This window comes from Chroicocephalus ridibundus, chromosome 11 (genome assembly GCF_963924245.1).
Source record: "Chroicocephalus ridibundus chromosome 11, bChrRid1.1, whole genome shotgun sequence".
Lineage (NCBI taxonomy): Eukaryota > Metazoa > Chordata > Aves > Charadriiformes > Laridae > Chroicocephalus > Chroicocephalus ridibundus.
The window spans coordinates 18,477,715-18,496,362 of NC_086294.1; the positions used below are offsets into that span (position 1 = coordinate 18,477,715).

The window sequence follows — 18,648 nt, forward strand, 5'->3', positions numbered from 1 at the left end:
TCCTAACGCTGCTTTGATATTTTGAAGGTGAAGCTTTCCTCACCCGGCTGTTCTGAGGAAGACTTGGGTATTCAAGACTTTTTGTTCTGACTTGGAAACAATTGAAAGTGCTGGAATTTCCCACTTTTGGAAATTCCAGTTCTTTTCTCCTGGGCGCTGGGGGGGAAGTGCAAACATAAACTGTTTGGGGGTGTAGCGTCTGTGGCATGTGCCTTTCGACTGCTTCTTCAGCAGCTTGAAAGCACAGGAAACTGCGTGCAAGGACGGGTGAATGCCACCAAGTCCGATTTGTATCTCTGGTTTATAAAAGCATCATCCACACAACGGCACGAATCCTGACGGGGGTTTTCAGAGGCACGAAGTGAAATTCCAGAGCTGCTGCCAGCCCCAGACGCATTTCCAGACCCTTTCTCAGCACTGGAGGATCCTGCGGTGCTGCTCAGAGGGCTTTTGGGGTTTCTAGGGCTCTCCCTGGGGCTGGGACTGGGCTCCTGCCCGTGTGAGCAAGGAGACACTGCGACTCCTCAGCACGGGCTCCCTCCCACCCAAACCCGCCCCAATAAATCGTCTCTCTTGGCCACAGGGTCAGCAACAGTAAGGTTTTATTTATGAGATTTAAAATTGTCTTTTCCATCTGGGTAAATTCCTGGGCTAGTGGTGTGTTTGGGTATGAATTATTTTGCACTGAGACAGACAATAATCCCCCTACCCAGACCCCTCTGCTCCCCTCCCCGAGACTCCCCCGCTTGCAATGTGGTGCCGCTTTCCAGCGCGAAGTGAGTCGTCCTCTGCAGGGAACCGAGCGTCCCCCGAAGCCCCCGAAGCTGCAGTGACATCAAGGCGGTGGGTGCGTGTGTGCTGGCTCAGACACGACGAAGGGGCTCCTGCGGCCGCCTAGTCCTCCCCGCCGCACAAGGCCAGCAGAGCCTTGCGGTAGTCGCCAGAGGTGTCTTTCTGCAAGAGGGAGACCCATGTCAAAGCGCTGCCTGCTGATGCCGGCCTCGGGGAAGCCCGGTTGAAGGCACTGGGAAGGCATAGCTCCATGCCCTGGCCACCCCACAGGCATCTGCACAGCAGTGGAAGATGTCGGCACATCCCTTCTACAGCCCACACTGGGGCTGGTTGGGGCAGGTTCCCCCTCCCCAGGTGATGCTCAGCCCCTTGTGGCACCACTTACGGCTCGGGTCCCTGCAGGGCTCATGGCCAGGGCTCAGCCAGACAAGGTGACAAGCTGGGGAGGGATGCCCAGGTCCCCTCACCTCGATCATGTGGTGCAGCGATTTGTCGAACAGGTCTATGAACTCGCCCCGGATGTTGAGCAGGTCGATCTCGCTCCGGGAAATCATGATCCGAGTGAGGGTCCTCTCATCTGTGCCGGCGCCCTGCAAAAGAGGAGCTTGAACAAATAACCCCCGAGGGACTGGGGCCCAGGCATCCGGCTCCAGCACAGCCCAAGCTGGGGATTGGGTCCAGAGGAGACCACGAAGATGCTGTGAGGGCTGGAGCCCCTCCACTGTGAGGACAGGCTGAGAGAGTTGGCGTTGTTCAGCTTGGAGAGGAGAAGGCTCCAGGGAGACCTTGTACTGGCCTTTCAGTACTTAAAGGGGGCTTATAAGAAAGATGGGCACAGACTTTTTAGCAGGGCTTGTTGCAATAGGACAGGGGGTAATGGTTTTAAACTAGGAGAGGGAAGATTCAGACTGGATATAAGGAAGAAGTTTTTATCGCTGAGGGTGGTGAAGTGCTGGCCCAGGTTGCCCAGAGAGGCAGTCAATGCCCCATCCCTGGAACCATTCCAGGTCAGGTTGGACGGGGCTCTGAGTGACCTGATTGAGTTGAAGACGTCCCTGCTTACTGCAGGGGGGTTGGACTAGATGGCCTTTAAAGGTCCCTTCCAACCCAGACTATTCTATCATTCTGTGATCTCTCCTTGGACATGTGCTGGGCTTGCAGCTGGCAAGACACAAGCCTGCTGCATCCCCTGCTAACCCCAGAAAGCTGATGCAGTATTGGTTACAGCTCAGCCCTGCCCCGCTCCTTTGGGGATGGCCAGGGGCCAAACCCCATCACTGCTGTGGGCTGAAATCAGAGAGTCCCAAAGGGTGTCTGCCCACCATCGCCCCTTCCCGCAGCCCAGCCCCAGGAAATCCTGTCTTCACCTTCATGGACTTGTAGAGCTTGTCAGCGAAGAAGGCCGGCTTGTTCTTCACACTCCGGACTGCAACACACAGAGGGGAGAGAAAGCGGGCTCATGGCTCCTGGCACCCAGAGGACATATCGCAGCGAGGAGCTGTGCCACCCATTGGGTCAGCTGCAAACCCTCCTTGGTACAAGGGTGCAGGCTTGGCCCCATAGGACACCCTACAAGTGCCCCAACCCCATGCCACACTGGGATTCTCCATGGCCCAAAGGCAGCAGGAATATGCCCTTGCGTTTGCCTTGACAGACAGGTGAAGGGGCTGCCTGCCCTCTGGGGAGCCCGGCCCCGAGGGATCACCCGCTGGGCACTGACCGATGGCCAAGAAGGCGTCCCTCACGTCCCCCGACATCCGCTTCCTGATGGCGTGCTCCACATCATGGTTGGTCATTTTGATGAACTCCTGAAACACTGGGGATGGGGGAGAGGAGAGGGTCACCACCAAGCTGCTCCATCCCAGCCCTGCGCACCCAGGAGAATCTAGCCTCAACCATGGAGGCTTCTGGACCGGATGGGATGAGAGCAGGCTTGGGTGACTACAACCAGCCACCCCAAATGCCACCTCCTCCCACCACTGGGGAAACAGGGGCACCCCAACCTCCTACTGCCCAGGAGTCCCATCTAGCCCAAATCAAAGCACTTGTGTCGCAGCTGAGGGTCCGGCAGTGATGGAGAAATGTGGTCCTACCTCTGCGGAGGTGGGGGTAGCTGCGGGTGCAGAGGATGCTGAGGAAGCGGGTCTCCAGGGAGTCGCTGGAGTCGTTGCTGGCGACGTCAGCAAGTTTCTGAAAGAGCAACCAAGAGTGAAGAGGAAGGCAAGGGGACGGGCGTAGTGGGAAGAGGTAAAGATATCAAACAGCTCTTCCTGGGACAGCCAGTCCTGAACACCCTCTTGCAAAGGGAGTGGCTCTTATGAGCAGGAAAATATCTTTTTTTGGCCAAAAAAGGCATTTTCTATGCATGGATGTGAAGGTGCACAGCTGCCCACCCACACATTACCTCTGAGAAAAGACGTTTTCCAGTTTTTATGGAAAAAAAAAAAAAAAAAAAAAGCTTTGCAATGTTCATGGACAAGACTTTCTTCTTGTCTTTTGGGGAGAATGTTTTGGGAGTGACCAATATTGAACAGGAAATTCGGAGCTGCCAGACACGGGAGCCACCCTCCGCCCTGGGCTGCAGCAGTGCTGCCGGTGGCTCAGATGGCTGCCACCCCTGCTGCGGGGCTCAGGGGGAGCTGTACTCGTCACACCCTCAGGCCATTGCAGTAGAAAGCCTCCCCTTCCCCAGTTCCCACTTTTGGTGAGCTGGGGAAGCCAGCCCTGAGTCCCGTGCTGCCAGGAACACAGGTCCTGCACGCGGGCAGTGGGCAGGATTGGTCCCCAGCCCACCCAAGGGCAGGAAGGTGGCTTTCCCTCTCTCCTGCCTTCCCCCCTCCCGGCTCAGTGCTGCAGGGAAATGCCTTTGTGCAGGTCCCATCTGTCCCCTTGCCGCCCATCCTCATGCAAGGAACCTGGAACCCCAAGCAAGCAAGCACAGCCTGCGTGGCCAAAGGAGTCCCAGCACATGGGGCTGCTCCTCCCGGCCCCAGCCCTGCATCCAAGGACCCCAGCATCCCCCCAAACATGCAGAAGGCTGAGGAGCGAAGGGGCAGGCACTCACCAGGGTCTCAGCAATAACCTGGCGGAGAGAAAGAGAGAGACAGGAAGACAACAGGGTCAGAAAAGGTGCTGCTCAACCTTTATCCTTCCCTGACAAAGCGAGGGAAGTCTAGCAAAATCCCCTAAAAATGACTTGTCTCCAGCTCCCCTGCTTCCCCACGGGTGGGCCTGATCTTAGGACCTGTGTCCTCCTCCAGTTTGGCCTCTACACCCCTACCTGGGGCAGGGGAGGGTGGTCTTTGGCCAAGCAAGGTGACCCCCCCCTACCCCTGGGCCGTGGGTACCAGCCTGTTGCTCCTTGGGGGAGCATCCTTGCCTGGCCCCAGGCTGGCTCACAGCATCCTGCCCGTCTCTGCCCGGAGGAGGGGAAGGGCAGCTTTGCTGACAAAATACAGCGTTATCGCCGGGCCAGCTGCCACCTGGCTGGCTCGTCCCTGTGTTTGTCACCCCTGGCTCTCTCTTTCTCCGCAGCAGGTCGAGGCAAGCGGCAGCGCATGCGGCGGGGCGCAGGCAGCGCAGCATCCGCTCCCTCTGCCGGCAGCGGCCATGCTGGGAGAGCTGCGCCTCCGCTGCTGCCAGCATGCATCGGGGCAAGCGGTGCTGGGGCAGGACAGCCAAGCGAGAGCTAGGGTTTGACCCCGCACCGAGCTTTCCAAGAGGTTTGGCCCAAAGGAGCAGGAGGCCAAGGTGCACAGCCCGGGAGTCCCGGATCCCCTGGGACCAGGATCTGAGCCAGGCAATGGGGCCCCAGCACCCCCCCTGCACCGCTTGCTGCTGCTCAGCCTTCCCCCTCGAGCTTGACACAGCCCAGTAAAGATGAAGCAATGGTTTGGGAGCTGGGGCTGGCATCCCGGAGTGCTGGCAGGGTGAAAAGCAGCTTAGGCTTCAGGGCTGCCCCAGGCACAACACAAAGAGGTGGCTGGTTCCTGCAGAGCAGCTCGAAGCCGCCTTTGAAGCTCAAGTGCCAGATTTCGGCATCAGTGTGTGTTACCGGACCCCAGAGTGGCAGCTTTGCCCAAGGAACCCTGCAGTCCCTGGTTGGGAGCTCCCCGGGGCTGACCCCCAGTGGTGCTCTCATGGTTTGCAGCTTCCCGTGGAGCAGCACAGCCCAGGGCTGCAGAAATCAGGCCTGGGACCTTTACCACCAAGCGTTTCACGTCACCTGGGATCTCCACCTGCACCTTACAGAGACCCTGACGCAGCATCCTTCCCTGAGGGTGCCATTTCCAGACCAGGGGATGCAACATCCTCATGTTTTATTCTGCAGAGCCTGTAACGGCACTGTCAGTGCGGTTCTTACCTTGGCATCTTCATGCGCCTGTGTGAGGTTCTCTGGTCCTTCGTCACGGTTGCCCTGTGGTTCAATACAGAAAATCACGGAGCTGGGGAGAGGACATCTCCCGGGAGACCCCCAAGCGAGGGGGTGGCAGAAGGGTCCAGCAGCACTGCCCAGCACTATGGTGATGTCTTCCCCATAGCCACGTCCTCGCAGACCCCCACCACTGCCCACAGCAGGGAGGGGACAATCCCCAGCAAGAAACCTGCCCTTACCAGAGCCAGGGAGACGAGAATTCTCTTGAAATGCCCTGATGTGTCGGAGCTCAGGTCATCTTCCAGGCGCTTGTGGTAGGCTGCGGAGAAAGGGTACAAGCTGAGCCCTGCACCCTGCCTGCAGCTCTGCTTCCCGCCCACCGGTGCCTGTTGTGTCCGTGGATCCCCACGGGGCCCATGGACAGTGGTGACTATTCTCCAGGCTTCGCATGGTTGAATTGGGTTCCTCCATCTGCCATTCTTAGGCCCAGGGATCAGCCCAGCAGCTCTAAAGCCCTGGGCATGAGCACAGCCTCTTGCTCCAGGTGCTCCTGAAGGAACGGGGTCGTTGCAAAAGAGCTCTCCGGGGAGGAGAAGTTGGTGGCAGAGGTGGGGGCATGTCACCGTGACATGGAGAGAGGCCAGGACCCGCACTCTGCTGGGGGTGACCAGCCACAGAGCTCTCTATTTAAAACCGGGGGGTCTCTGGGAGGGAAGAGGCTGGGGATTTAACCTGGTGCTTGCAGCTCTTGTTCCCTAGGGAGAAGGGGACACAGATGGAAGGGAAAGAGAAGTGTGTGGTCTGGAGGTGTGAGAAATCCTCATCCAAGGATTCTACTGCTCTTTAATAAGGTGTTGGAACTAGGGAAAAGCTGCTCTTGCCTGGAAGGACTAATGGACCTTCATAGAACCAAGCCATGGACCCAACCCAGAGACAATTGTACCCCAGGCTTTGGAAAGGGCCTCATACAGCATTAAATGCGGTCTCTACCCAGGACCTGGTGCTCCCCACGTCCCTCCCATGCCGTACCTTCCTGATACGCCTCGTTGATAGCCGCGATCTCCTGGTTGTTTCGCGTGGCCATGATTTCGATGAGGACACTCTCGTCTGTGCCGGCCCCCTGGAAGAGAGCGGCATGGTGGGTGCTGAGGGTGGCAGCGCTGGACGGGGACATGGCAGCATCGCCCCACCAGTGCCAGGCAAGGAGGGGCTGCTCTAACCACAGGGCTACCACATGCCCAAAGTCCATGTCCAGCAAACGGCCCCATGGGCTGGTAGGAAACAGCATGAAAGTGTCCAAGAGTAGGGTGTGACCAACACCAACTGGTGTGACTGGTGGATAGTGCTACACGCTACTGGTTTGCCCCTACTCTGGCTCTCCTGTGCCTGCCTCTGCCTGGCAGGGCACTGCTCCTGCTGCAACGTGGGGATCATAGAATCATAGGGTTGGAAGGGACCTCTGGAGATCATCTAGTCCAACCCCCTGCCAGAGCAGGGTCACCCAGAGCAGGTTGCACAGGAACGCGTCCAGGCAGGTTTGGAATGTCTCCAGCGTTGGAGACTCCACCACCTCTCTGGGCAGCCTGTGCCAGGGCTCTGCCACCCTCAAAGTAAAGAAGTTCCTCCTCATGTTTAGGTGGGATGCTCTGTAAAGCCATGGAAGGCCTCCTTGAAAGACTTTGTGTACAAGCTGGGTTGCAAAGAGGCCAAACTGGGCTCCTGGCGGGTCTTGAGTATAAACCAGGTCTTTGTCCCGGTGCTTTCTGCTCTGCTTTCCTTCCATAAAGGAGACGAGAGCTTGGGGGGGTGTGAAGCTGGGGTGCACTCACAGCCCCGGGCCACCAGCAGTGTGGGTACAACCACAGTGAAAACCTCCTCATCCTCACATGCTGGAGCCGATCTCACCAGTGTGGCAGTTACCTCCACGGCCTTCCTCAGCTGCTTGGCATCGTACTGCGCCGGCGTCAGCATCAGCCCCAGGATCAGCTTTGCCAGGCTGCCCGACAGCTCGGATTTCAGGTCTGCCATCAGGTCCTGCAAGAGTGTTTGTGGGGTCAGTCCCCAGCTCCTTCCGACAGACCGGCCGAGGCAACATCGGGGAGAAAACAGGGGAGGAGAGCACGGAGGTGGAAGATATCTGGGAAGACCCTGGGGGTGGTTTAAGGTGACATTTTGGGGGGATGGCTCTGGGGAGATCCTGGCTCTGGAGTGTGGGACTGAGGATGGGGCAAGCGAAGGGGAAGGGATGCCCTCCCACAACGGGAGGCTGATTGACAACTTGGTCTTCCTTTGGGGGAGTCACAACAGAGCAAACTGGGGTGTCCTGGCTGCCCACCACTCCCCGGGCAGGATTTCTTTCAGCGAGGGGCAGGTATCCGTGTGGGAGGGGGTGGGATGCAGGCAGAAGGACGGAGCAGGGTGGGAGGTGGGTGGCAGTACCCTGCCGTAGTGAGCCTTGTAAGCCTTTAGGATCTGCTGCCTCTGGGCATTGCTCCTCTGCGTCACCACGTCGATGATGGCCCCTTCATCCGTACCTGCAATGACAGCAGTGATGCTGGGGAGAGCCGAGGGGGACAGCAGAGCCACACCATGTCACCTCTAACTGTGGGCACATTGCTGTCCCCTGGTAAAAGGGAGATGGGGAAGAGGGAGCTCCCATGGCTCCAAAACTGGCTCTTTTCCCCCTCCCCCAGGACTTTCAGGCAGCCCTGCGTGGGGCAGGGTGGGCTTTCTGCCCCAGGAGCTGTTGAGGAGCATCAGGAAGGGGCTGGGCGTGTGGTCCCAGCTTACCCAGGCCCTTCATCGCCTTCCTCAGCACCTGCGCATCCCCGTCGTCATTGAAGCTTCCTGCAGGCTGCACGGTTCCTCGCAGCTGTGGAGGCACAGAGGGGTTTGGGTTCATCCCCGAGCTGGGTGGGATGGAAGGAGGGATGGAGGGAGGGAAGGAAGGTGCCACCTGGCAAGCCGAGGCCAAAGCAGGTTGTGTGTTAGTGCAAGCACCTGGGGCTCAGTGGGGATGTCCCCGCCACTGTCACCCCTTCCATTGAGGCCAGGCTAGCAGAGAGAGGGGAGAAGACAGTAACAGGCAGTCCCTGGAGTCTCAGTGTCCTGCTCGGTGTTATACCCGCCTCCCCTAGTGCTAGGACACCTTGGCCAGGGCTGGCTGCATCAGCTGAGAGCCAGAAGAGGAGTCGCTGAAAGGATGCCCGCTCCTGCCCTGTAATTCTGTGCTCCTGCATCCTTAACAGCTCCCAGCACAGCTCCATCCTCCCCGTGCACGTAGGGCTCAGGGTGCCTTTCCTGCACATCCCAAAGTGCCCTTTTGTGGGTGCCTCCAGCTGCATGCAGTGTCCTGGTTGCCCATGGCATGGCCGTGCCCTGGCCTCGGGGTGGGCTGCAGGGGTCTCTCCGGAGGGCACTGGAGCCAGGGCTGTGTGTGACGCATTGCAGACATGCAGGACATGCCACCCCAAGGGTTAGTGGAGCCCGTGGGGAGGTGGCCAGCACTGCCAGTGTTACGTCCCACCAACTTTGTGCCCCAAAACTGGAGAATGGTGTCGAGAGAAGCCGTAGAGCGAGAGACAGAGCGGAGGAGGTGCGGGGCTGGCCATGTCCCGCGGCAGAGAGGAGCAGCCAGGGGTCCCAAGCTGGCGGGGAGCAGAAGGAGGGTACGGGGGGGCTCAGGGGGATGCTGACCTCTACTTTGGCCACCGCGCTAAGCTCCCACATCCGATAGGCCACCTGCGCCGCCTCGGGGAAGAACTCACCTGCGGCACTGCAATGGGAGGGCAAGGACAGGGGACAGTGAGCTGTGGGGGTCCCGCACCCCGTCCTGCCCCTCCGTGGGGGATGTTCTGTACTCGCTGGGTGCTGGGCATGGGGGCAAGAGCTGTGTGCTTGCTGTGGGGCTGGGTGGGCATGGGGGGAAGTGGGAGGTGAATCCCAACTGCCCCCACCGGAGCATCCTCCCTCCAGGTGTTCGTCTCTGCCCTGCGGGGCTACCATGTGCCAAGAAGGGACCGTGACGGTGTGGTTGGCCATGCAGAGGGGCCACAGGGCCCCCCGTACTGAACCACTGTCACTGCAGGTGCTGCCAGTCCAGGTGCTCCACCAGGCTCCGACCCAGTGGTTTGTACCCAGCACCAAGGGGATGAAGAGGGACAAACGGGGTGACAGGTGCTCTTACTCATCATCCCCTCCACACAGCTTCAGCAGGGCCTTCTTGTACTCCCCAGAGGTGTCCTCCTGCAAAGACGGATGGAAAACCATGCGGCAGGGAGGGTGAAGACAGTGCCATGGGATGGGCACATGGAGAGGGGTCTCCCTGAGCCTTGTTCTTAGAGATGGACACCTGGCACAGGGTGGCTGGAGAGGGGGCTCAGCCCTCCCATGGGCGCTGGCATCACGAGGAGGGTGACCAGAGACCCCCAGCACTTACCTTTATCATGTTGTAGAGGGATTTCTCATACTTGGTCCTGAACACCTCCCGGATGTCCAGCATGTCGATCTCGCTGCGGGACACCATGATGCGGATCAGCGTGTTGTCTCTGGTGCCCAGACCCTGCAACAGAGGAGCCCCCGTATCAAGCAACCCTGCTCAGCCCATCACATTTGGGACCCTCTGTCAGATTTCTACCCAGCCCCAGGTCTGAAGGAGTAACTCCTTTGGAGGGAAGAGCAGAGACCCCAGGTCACATAAGTCCTGTTTTCATGGACCTGCATCACCCTGCCCTCCAGCCCCATGGCAAGGGGACCCCTCCTCTGGCTGGGTCCCCACAACTTTGCGGAGGACCCCCGGGAGAAGGGGCGATCCACTCACCTTCATGGCCTTGTAGAGCCTTTCAGCAAAATACTCTGCCGTGCTTCTGATGCACTTCACTGCGGGGAAATTGAGGCGCGGTGAGGGATGCCGGCACCCAGCTTCACCAGTGCCCCCAGCCTCTGAGCACCCATGCCCCTCGGGCACCACATTCAACATCTCCACCTGCCCTGACGGAGCCTCCCTGAGCTCCCGGAAACTGGGTACAGTCACAGCCCTGATCCTGCTGGCTCTTGCGCTGAGCCCTCCCACCCCGGCGAGGCCAACACTGTGTTTTGGCAGCTCCCCCCATGCAGGGGCTGACTTACCCACGGCCAGCATCAGCTTCTCGAAGTCGCCAGAGAGCTCTCCCCGAATGCTCCTCTCGATCGGCTTCCCAGAAATCTTCAGGTATTCATCAAAGACTGCAGGACAAGAGCGAGGTGATGCCTGGAGAAGCTGCCAAGATACCTTGAAGCCCAACCCTGAGCTCGCAGGAGATGCTCACCCAGGCGGAGGTGCTGCTTGCTTCGCCGGCCAAGGATGTAGATGAACTGGGCCTCGTCCGTGCCCCATTTCAGCTCGCCAGCTTCCAGCAGGTCCTTGTGGGACAGGGAAGGTGGCAGAGCCCAAGTCAGGGTGCTGCTCACATGGGGCTCTGCCCAAGTGTGGGTGCCTTTGGCGCTCACCCACCTTTCACAGGTCTAGGTCCTGATGGTCCCAATGCCACCAGACCCATCCTGCCCGGGTGCCACCACTCCCAGCAACCTGCCAAGCCTCACCTTGGCATCCTGCTCCACCAGGTCCTCACTCACAACATCATCTTCCTCCCTGGTGCCCTGTAGAACAGAGATGGGCTCAGCCCTGCTGAGCACGGGCACCCATCACCTATAGATGCTAGACAGAGGGACATACCTGAAGCAGAACAACGAGCATCTTCTTGAAGTGGCCCGATGTGTCTCCAACGATGTCAGCCTCCAGGTCTCTCTCGTAAGCTGGTGGAAGAGGGAGAGGTCAGGGGCTGGTGAGCAGGATCCCCCTCACCTCTGCCCCTTCTCCTGGCCCAAGGGGACACAGGGCAGCCCCTGCCCTTCCCCAGCCCTCACCGTCTTTGTAGGCGGCCACCAGGTCATGGATCTCCTGGTTGGTGCGGGAGGCGAGGATCTCAATGAGGCACTTCTCATCCGTGCCGATACCCTGCAGGCAGAGACACAGCCCCATGAGCAGCGGGGACAGCCACGGTGTCCTTGGGGGAGCCCTGGGGGGACTGCCCACCCCTCACCGCAATGGCATCTTTGATCTCCTTGGCATCGCTGTAAGCTGGGGGCCGCATCAGGCTCACGATCAGCCGCTCAAACTTCCCTGTCAGCTCGTACTTGAGATCTGCGATGAGGTCCTGGTAGGGGGGGAGAGAGGGGCTGGGGGACCCTTTGCTCCACAGCATCTCTGAGCGGGTCCAGGCAGTGGTGTGTCCCTGCGTGGGCTGGTTGGTGGCAGCCACGGCCACCTATGTCTGCAGCAGGGGCACGGACCAGGGAGCGTCTCTGCTGTTACCTTCCCGTAGAGGGACTTGTAGGCTTGGCAGATCTCCACTCGCTGCTTGTTGCTTCTGGACGTGATAAGGTCAAGGATGGCCTCCTTGTCACTGCCTGCCGGGAGAGCCGGGAGTCACATTTAGCCCCACGGCTGGGTCTCGCCCCCCACGGCTGGGCTTATCATAGTCATCCTGCCATGCCCAAAGCTGCTTCCAACTCAGGGCCAGGAGGAAAAGCAGAGCCGAGCTGGCTCCAGGGAGGGAAGCGGGGCCAGGAGAGGCAGCATGCTAAGGGAGACAAGCAGCTGAGAGGGGAGCTGATGCAGGATGCCCAGCCATGCAAAGGTCAACCGAAGGAATAGGGGACATCAGGGTGGCCTCGGGGTGACAGTCTGGAGGAGCGTGCCTACCAAATCCCTTCATGGCATTGTACAAAGCCTCTGCATCCTGGCTGGCGTCAAAGCCTGGGAAATCCTTCACTGACCCCCTGTAGACCTAGAGGGGAAAGGAAGTGAGAAGGTGAAAGGGGAAGGAGCAGCCCCTGGTGGGATGGGGGAAGGAGAAGTTGAAGCTGAGCAGGATTGGGGTGAGATCCTCTCCTGCTCGGGTTGCCCGAAGACAAAGTTCAACCTCGAACATAAACACTTGTTCTTCTCCTCAGTTTTTTCTTTCCTGTTTGCTCTCCCCACTGTGCAAATCGTTTGCGCCCCGGCTCACTGGAGCACACAGCCTTCCCTCTGGTATCTCGCTGGCATCGCTCTCTGGTTGCTGCATGTGCCCTGTCTTTCAGTTGGCAACAACCCTCCCCACCACGCCAGCATGAGATGGTGGTTTGAAGGGACATTTCTTGAGCACATTTGGGTTCCCAGCTCCTTCTGGGAGGGGTTCAGCAGGAAAAGGGGAGACCCCACGGGAGGGTTGGGTGCGCTGAACGCAGGGGAAGGCATGGAAGGACCGGGATGATCCCCCTGCAATGCAGCCGGGCCAAAGGGAGTGATGGGGCGTGGATAGGGAGCGATGAAGGAAGTCCTTTTCCTGCTGCCTGTTGCGAGCAGGGGAACCCTCTGGATGCTGAGGATGCCCAAGCTCTGCGTGGCCTCCAAGCAAGGAGGCACGTTTACAGGCACAAAATCATCATGGGCTGCTAAGCGGAAAGCTGAGCCGGGGCTCTCAGCTGTGTCAGCACCTGGAAAACTCTGAGCATCCTCCCTCGGCCCTGCTTGTACCATGTGCCGACTGGGTGCATACACCTCCCAGGGCTTGTTTAAAATCCCTGAGAGCTGCACGAATGCCCAGGTCTGTTTCCAGTGTGGGCATTTAAAGCTGACACATCCCCAGAGAAGACGGGCATCAGGCAGGTAGCACCAGTGCCAGCATCCCTGACACAGCAAGTGCCTCCAGGAATGAACCCAAGGGGGATGGACACGGTACCTGTCACTCCCCTGGGCCCCATCCCAACGCTGTGGCACAACAGCTCCACTGTGCATCTCACACAGCTGGCCTCTGTACCCCCATTTTCCAGACAGAAGCCAGTTCAGGCTGGGCACATCCCACAGGCCCTCTCGGGAGGAGCTGCTGGCACTGGTGTCCCATGTGGTAGGGACCGGGTCCGGCAAGAGGAGACGCTGCCCTTCGAGGGAGCCGGGCGAGCGCGGGGACAGATCGTATTGCAGGTGATTTATCCGGAGAGCTGGATTTAGCCCCGCTTCCCAGCAGCTCCCAGACCCTCCTGGCTTGCTGCAAGTTGCTGCCTACACACCTGCCTTGCAGAGACATAAATAAGGAGTTGGAGGACAAAGGAGGTGCCTGGAGGCAGCAGGAGGGGAGGAAGGTGGCTGGAAGGTGCTGGGGTCGCATGGGTGGGGATGGGGAGACAAGACGTTGGCCCTGGTTAAATGGGGAGGAGGAGCAGGGCTGTGTTCCTGCCTGCTGAGCCATGGAGGCACGATTTGTCTGCCTCGCCGCAGTGCTGCCGGGGCGAGGGAAACTGAGGCAGGAGCTCGGCGCTGTGCGTCGCCCCGCGCTCCCCGCACCCTCGCGGGAACGAGCCCCAGGGAGGTGCAGAAACGTCGCTCGGGAGGGAAAGAGCACCCTGCCCGCTGCGCCCTCCTCACACCCCCATCCCCTTTCCATCCCTGCTTCAGCTGCCGGGGGCCCCCGCCTCCCCTCCTCCAGCCTCTGAGTCATCCCGGCCTGCCTGGGACCTCCCAGCTAAAAATAAGCCAGGCTGGAGCCGGGAGGGTGGAAGCAAAATTCCCAGCGTGGTTTCACTCTTTCCCACCGCACAGCTGCTCGGGGTCCTGGACCACCGCAAGGGTGATGCTCACCGGCGCTGTGCCTCAGTTTCCCCACCCCGGAGGCAACCACCCCCTCGGCTGGGTGGGAAGCTGTGGGTAATTAGGCTTGAGGCAATAATTACTTGATTTCTCGAGGGAATGGAAAGCAGAGAGCAGCGGAGTCTGGGCTTGGACTCCTCCCCTGCCTGGCACACTGTACCCCACAGGCAGCCTGCACCCTGCCAGCCCCAGCTGCCCACTGAGGCAGCGTTTTCCACCCACGCCGAGATGTTTTCCTGCCTGCGAGGCAGCACCTGCTCACCCAGCTGCCACATTGCACCAGCCCCGGCTCCGAGGGGGGAGAAATCCAGGCTGGGGCAGGGGGAGAGAAGCCAAAGCAGGGCTGAACGCCTTGCAGCGGGCTCAGGCACAGGCGGGATTTCTCTCCAGCGAAAGCCCAAATTCTCAGTGCAACGTCTCTTCTCCTCCACATCCCACTGTGGTCCCAAAAGGATTTTTGCCTCCTCGCTGTCCCTGCTCTCCCAGCTCCCCACCCCCAGCGCTTCCCACATCCAGACAGCGCTTCCCACATCCAGACAGCGCTGGCTGGAGAGGCAGGAATGTAAACATCCCGCACACGTCACGGCCATCATCCTTGCTGCATGATGGAGGTGCTTCCCCAGCTCTGGGGTGTGCCCCATGGCGGGGACCCCCACAGCATCCCCAGGACCCATTCCCTGCAGTGTGTGGGTCACCCTTACCTTTCCTTTGGGTGCCATGGCTTCCCAAGCTGGAAATCACCAGAGGGAGGGCAGGGAGGAGCTGCGGGAGGGAACAGAAAAGCCGACGTGAGTCTCTGCGGGCTGCGTTGGTTCAGGGAGGCTTCGCTCCCTCCCGCCGTGGCTGCGGGTGCGGTACCCGCGGGAGGGCGATGGCCGCGGGCTGCTGAGGATGCTCAGGGTGAGGGGCTTTGCCAGCCGCCCTACGGTCACCAGAACTGAGGTCCTTTGGTATCTGTCACCAAGTTGGGGACCCGTGGAGATGGGCTGGGACCCGTGGAGATGGGCCCCCGTGCAGCTTCCGGATGGTGCCGAGAGAAACCGGGAAGGGAAGAAAGTGCTGAATACGTGGAAATGGGCAGAGCATCCTCCGCCAGGCTCACCCTCCTCGCTGCAGGCTGCAATGCCCCCTCCGCAGCCTGCAGCCCCCCGAGCCCTGGGTCCATCCCTGGCACCAGCAGCTGCTGGGGACGCCCCGTTGCTGCACGGTGCTGGGGCCGGGCAGCCCCCGCAAAGGCCCACCAGCTTTATCTGAGTTTCTGTGCACCGAATCAAGGCCGCCATCAGTCCCACACACCCAGCAGAGCCCAGGAAACGCAGACGGGTTTCCAGGGTAACTCGTAGGTTGTTTTCTAACACCAGCACCATTTATAGCTGTAACCCTCTGCAGCGTTGGCTCTCCCCACCCCCCCAGAGAAAGTCCCCAGGCAGTGCAGTTTTCTCCGAGAAAGCTGATGGAGGAAGAAAAACAGCTGGAAAATGGAGCGTGGCCGTGAATGAACCGCTGAGCGTCAGCTGAGCTCCGGCCATGAGGCACAGCCCTCTCCTCGCCCTCCCTCCGCGACACGTTGCAGGAAAGCTGGAGGCGCAGTGGGGCCGCCCTGGGGGGATTTCTACCCCCAGCCCAGCTCGATTTCATGCCATGGAGCGATTTAGTGGAAATGGCATGAACTCCCCCGGCTCGGCCCCGCATCCCTGCGAGAGCAGCCATGGGCTGGGGGGGACCCAGCCCTGCGGCCGCCGGTGCAGCTGGGTCACCCCGCTCGGGTGCAGGAAGCCTCCTGTCACTGGTGGGCATCCCTTGCCGAGGGGAGGAAGTTTTGCAGAAAAGCAGAGCTGCCGTCGCCTCCCCTTCTCGTTTCAGCTGGGGAAGCTGCAAGCCTCGGCCGCCCTTCCCCGTGGCTCCTGGGCGGGGGTGACCCCCCGCGAGCCCTGTGCGCAGTGGGGCTGCACTGCGGCCGGCTACTGGGTGGGTGCCAGGGGATCTCAGCCCCCGGCCCACACGGCCTTTGAATGCCACTCAGGAGCCCCTACGGGAAGCTGCGTACCTTCCAGGGAACGGAGAAGGCCCCGCGTGGCACAGCCCTGCGGCCTCGCTCCGCGCACGCACCGCAGCCGGGCTGAGGCCGCCCAACTCATCTCAGCAGCGGCAGAGAATCCCCGGCCACACCCAGTCCCCAGCCTGTCCCTGCAGCGCCCCGTCCCTGTCCCCGGCGGCTGCTGACACCTCCGCAGAGGCTGGGGGAGCAGCCCCAGCTCTTGCCCTGCCAGCAGGCGATGCGGGGAGGATGCCCGGGCAAACACATCCATGGGGCAGGCGGCGAAACCTGGGGGCTGCAGAGCCCGGGCACGGGGATGTACCTGCCCCTCAAAACGATGGAGAGGTTTGGATTGAGGGGGGGTGTCCCTGGACAGAAAGTGCCATGAAAAAACCCTAAATACTGCGCACAGCCCATCCCTTTTGCAGAACAACCCGCCCTTGCCAAAAATGCCTCTGTCCCCCCAGCAGCGTGCACCCCCCCAGCCCCTCCGGGGCCCCACCATGGCGCGGGGCTCGGCGGTTTCACCCCAGGAGCCCGGCAGATATTTTTGCTGCCTGGCTGGGGCTCTCCCGGCACGGCCGCACATAGCGAAGGCCACGGCACACCCAGTCCCCCATCGTCCTGCCCGCGGGGTGGAAAGGGACCTTCTCCAGGTTAAAAAAAGCAGCATCCGTCCTCCCTGCGAGGCAAGGGATGTCCCCAAGGTCCCCTGCCCCACCCCAGCGCCCAAAAGTCCCCCTGCCCCTCGAAAGTTCCGTGCCTCTGGGGTGTCGTAGGGTGTGTTTGTCTGTGCAAAATTCGTCGGGTACCGAAGTAGGGGGGGGGGATCCTCCCCACCCAGCCCAGACCCCTGCACGGAGGGATGGGTGCTGCCACGGCCGCCCCAGCAGGGACAAAGGCGCATCCCGGGGGGACACACCCATGGCCCCTGCAGCAACGCCAGCGCCCGAAAAAGCACCCGCCGGCAGCGCAGCCTTTTGTTAAAAATGAAGGATTTTTCAGCAAAAGAAAAACCAGGACCCCCCCTGCAGCCACCCCTTGGAGAGAGTCCCCCTCCATTGCAGGGCTCACCGCCGGGCCAGGGCTTTCCTCCCCTCGCACGCCACCGCGGTGGCTTTGCACACCAGCACCGTCCCCTCGCACACCAGCACGGTCCCCCCCGCACGCCAGCCCACGCTCACCAGTGTCACCGAGGCCTGTCCGGGCGCGCTTGAGGGAACAGCCGGCCACCGGCGCGCTCGGTGCGTACTTGTGGCCCTGCCGCTCGTCCTTGGTGCGTGGCTCGTCCTCCCGGCGAGACGTCACCGCTGGCGAGCCCTCCAGTCCCCGCCTGCCGGGGCACCGGGGTTAGGGCCACACTCCCACCCCCGCCGCCACGCCGGACCTCCGTCAGCCCCTCGGGTTTGGGGGGACCCGATGCCGCCCGCAAAAGCGCCCTGTCCCTGCCAGGGTGTGGGGAAGTAGCGGGGGGTCACTCGGCAGAAAAGCCCCTCGGGTGCGCACAGGGGCTGCGTGCCAGCAGCGGTGGCGTGCGCGGTGCAAAGCGATAACGGTGATTGCATTTCAGCTGCGGAAATTTCACCCTCTTCCGTCCATTCCTCTCCCCCCGCCCCCCCCCCCCCAGCCCCGGTTTCCTGGTGAACGCTGGGGTGCGGGGTACCCCGCTGCCTCCCGAGCTTGTCCTGCTGCTGGCCACCTCAACCCGCACCAAATCACCCCCTTCCCTGGGGCCGTGGTTGGGAAATGACCATCCCAGACCCTCGGCAAAAGGCAAGGTGGGGCGGGGGGGGTTGGCCCCCCAGGACCTGCTTTGGGGGGAAGGTGCTGACCAGGGCTCTGCAAGAACCATCCGTGGGGCAGGAGCCGAGCTGGCACAGGCAGCTCACTGTCCCCACCAACCTCCCCTCCTGGTGCGCAGAGAGGGATGAGAAGGTGTTGCAGCACAGCAGTGGGAGGAGGTGCGGGCTGAGATGCTCCTGGAAGGCTGCACCGCTGCCTGCAGCACCCCGAGGCCATTCCCTTCCCCAGGTTAACCCCCCTCCCTCTTTACCATCACCCTTTGCCCCAGCAGGGCTGGGGGAGCCGGTGGGACACCCAGGGAGCTGTGGACATGCTGACATCAGCAGGAACAGGTGAAACCAAGGGCCCCCTTGAGATGTTGAACGCTGCTGGCACATAACCCTTCAGGCATCCAAGCCCTGGTGGTACCCGCTGGCTGGAGCATCTCTCCAGAACTGCCTGTCCTGAGAGACAGTGGCCCTGGGCAGCAGGGACCCCCAGGCTAGGTGTGACATACCTGATGGCTGGCTTGCAGCCAACATGGCTGTGTTGTGTCCCGTTCCCCACCCCGGGAGACCGGAGGCACCCTGGGAGGAGACGGCCCTCACAGGCTGCTCCTTCCTACCCTGTTGTTCCCTCGGAGCAATGTTCCCTTGGGCTGGCGTTGGTGTCTAGAGACCGCGTTCATGTGAGACTGCGTGGGTGACAAGCACGGCTTTGTTCACCCTGCGCTACAGCGCGGGACAGCAGCCCTGCCTCTCCTCCCGCTGCCCCTGGCTGTGCCACGGTGTGCTGAGCCCCCCTGCCCCAGCACCTCATAGGGTGCACCGGGGCCCTGGGGCAGAATAACCTTATGGTGAGAGCACACACCCACACTTGAGGTGCTCTAGATCCTTCCTTGCTTTGTTCCTGCATTGCTGATATCCTCCTCTTCCTCTGCTCCTTACAATTTCTCACAGCACCGGAAGGCTGGAGGATGTGCTGAACTACATC

General features: G+C 61.0%; 1 protein-coding gene across 3 annotated transcripts; it reads right to left on the minus strand.

The window, feature by feature from the left end:
- Positions 1 to 585: 585 nt before the first annotated feature.
- Positions 586 to 17,227, minus strand: ANXA6 (annexin A6). 3 transcript variants are annotated; one of them, XM_063348865.1, is made up of 26 exons: positions 17,058 to 17,214; positions 14,537 to 14,597; positions 11,910 to 11,994; positions 11,520 to 11,614; positions 11,248 to 11,361; positions 11,072 to 11,162; positions 10,881 to 10,960; positions 10,748 to 10,804; positions 10,474 to 10,567; positions 10,295 to 10,390; positions 9,987 to 10,045; positions 9,606 to 9,728; positions 9,354 to 9,412; positions 8,864 to 8,942; positions 7,958 to 8,039; positions 7,607 to 7,701; positions 7,088 to 7,201; positions 6,197 to 6,287; positions 5,407 to 5,486; positions 5,156 to 5,209; positions 3,857 to 3,874; positions 2,886 to 2,982; positions 2,513 to 2,608; positions 2,160 to 2,218; positions 1,260 to 1,382; positions 586 to 954 (listed from the first exon to the last, which is right to left on the minus strand). In XM_063348865.1, the coding sequence occupies exons 2-26, from the start codon at positions 14,552 to 14,554 to the stop codon at positions 895 to 897; spliced, it is 2,019 nt and encodes a 672-aa protein (XP_063204935.1). In that variant the 5' UTR covers positions 14,555 to 14,597; positions 17,058 to 17,214; the 3' UTR covers positions 586 to 894. The 3 variants fall into 3 exon arrangements, 2 of the variants coding, with proteins under 2 accessions (XP_063204935.1, XP_063204936.1); XM_063348866.1 differs by lacking the exon at positions 3,857 to 3,874; XR_010072882.1 differs by lacking the exons at positions 586 to 954; positions 1,260 to 1,382; positions 2,160 to 2,218; ... (5 more) ...; positions 6,197 to 6,287; positions 8,864 to 8,942 and having other exon boundaries at positions 7,155 to 7,201; positions 17,058 to 17,227.
- Between the last annotated feature and the right edge of the window lie 1,421 nt (positions 17,228 to 18,648).

Bases quoted from the DNA above. Each gene is read 5' to 3' on its own strand.
- ANXA6 (XM_063348865.1), bottom strand. The intron at 9,413-9,605 runs GTAAGTGCTGGG...CCGTCTTTGCAG, and splicing joins CCCTCTACAACATGATAAAG to GAGGACACCTCTGGGGAGTA. The intron at 955-1,259 runs GTGAGGGGACCT...TCCCTCTTGCAG, and splicing joins CGCTGCACCACATGATCGAG to AAAGACACCTCTGGCGACTA.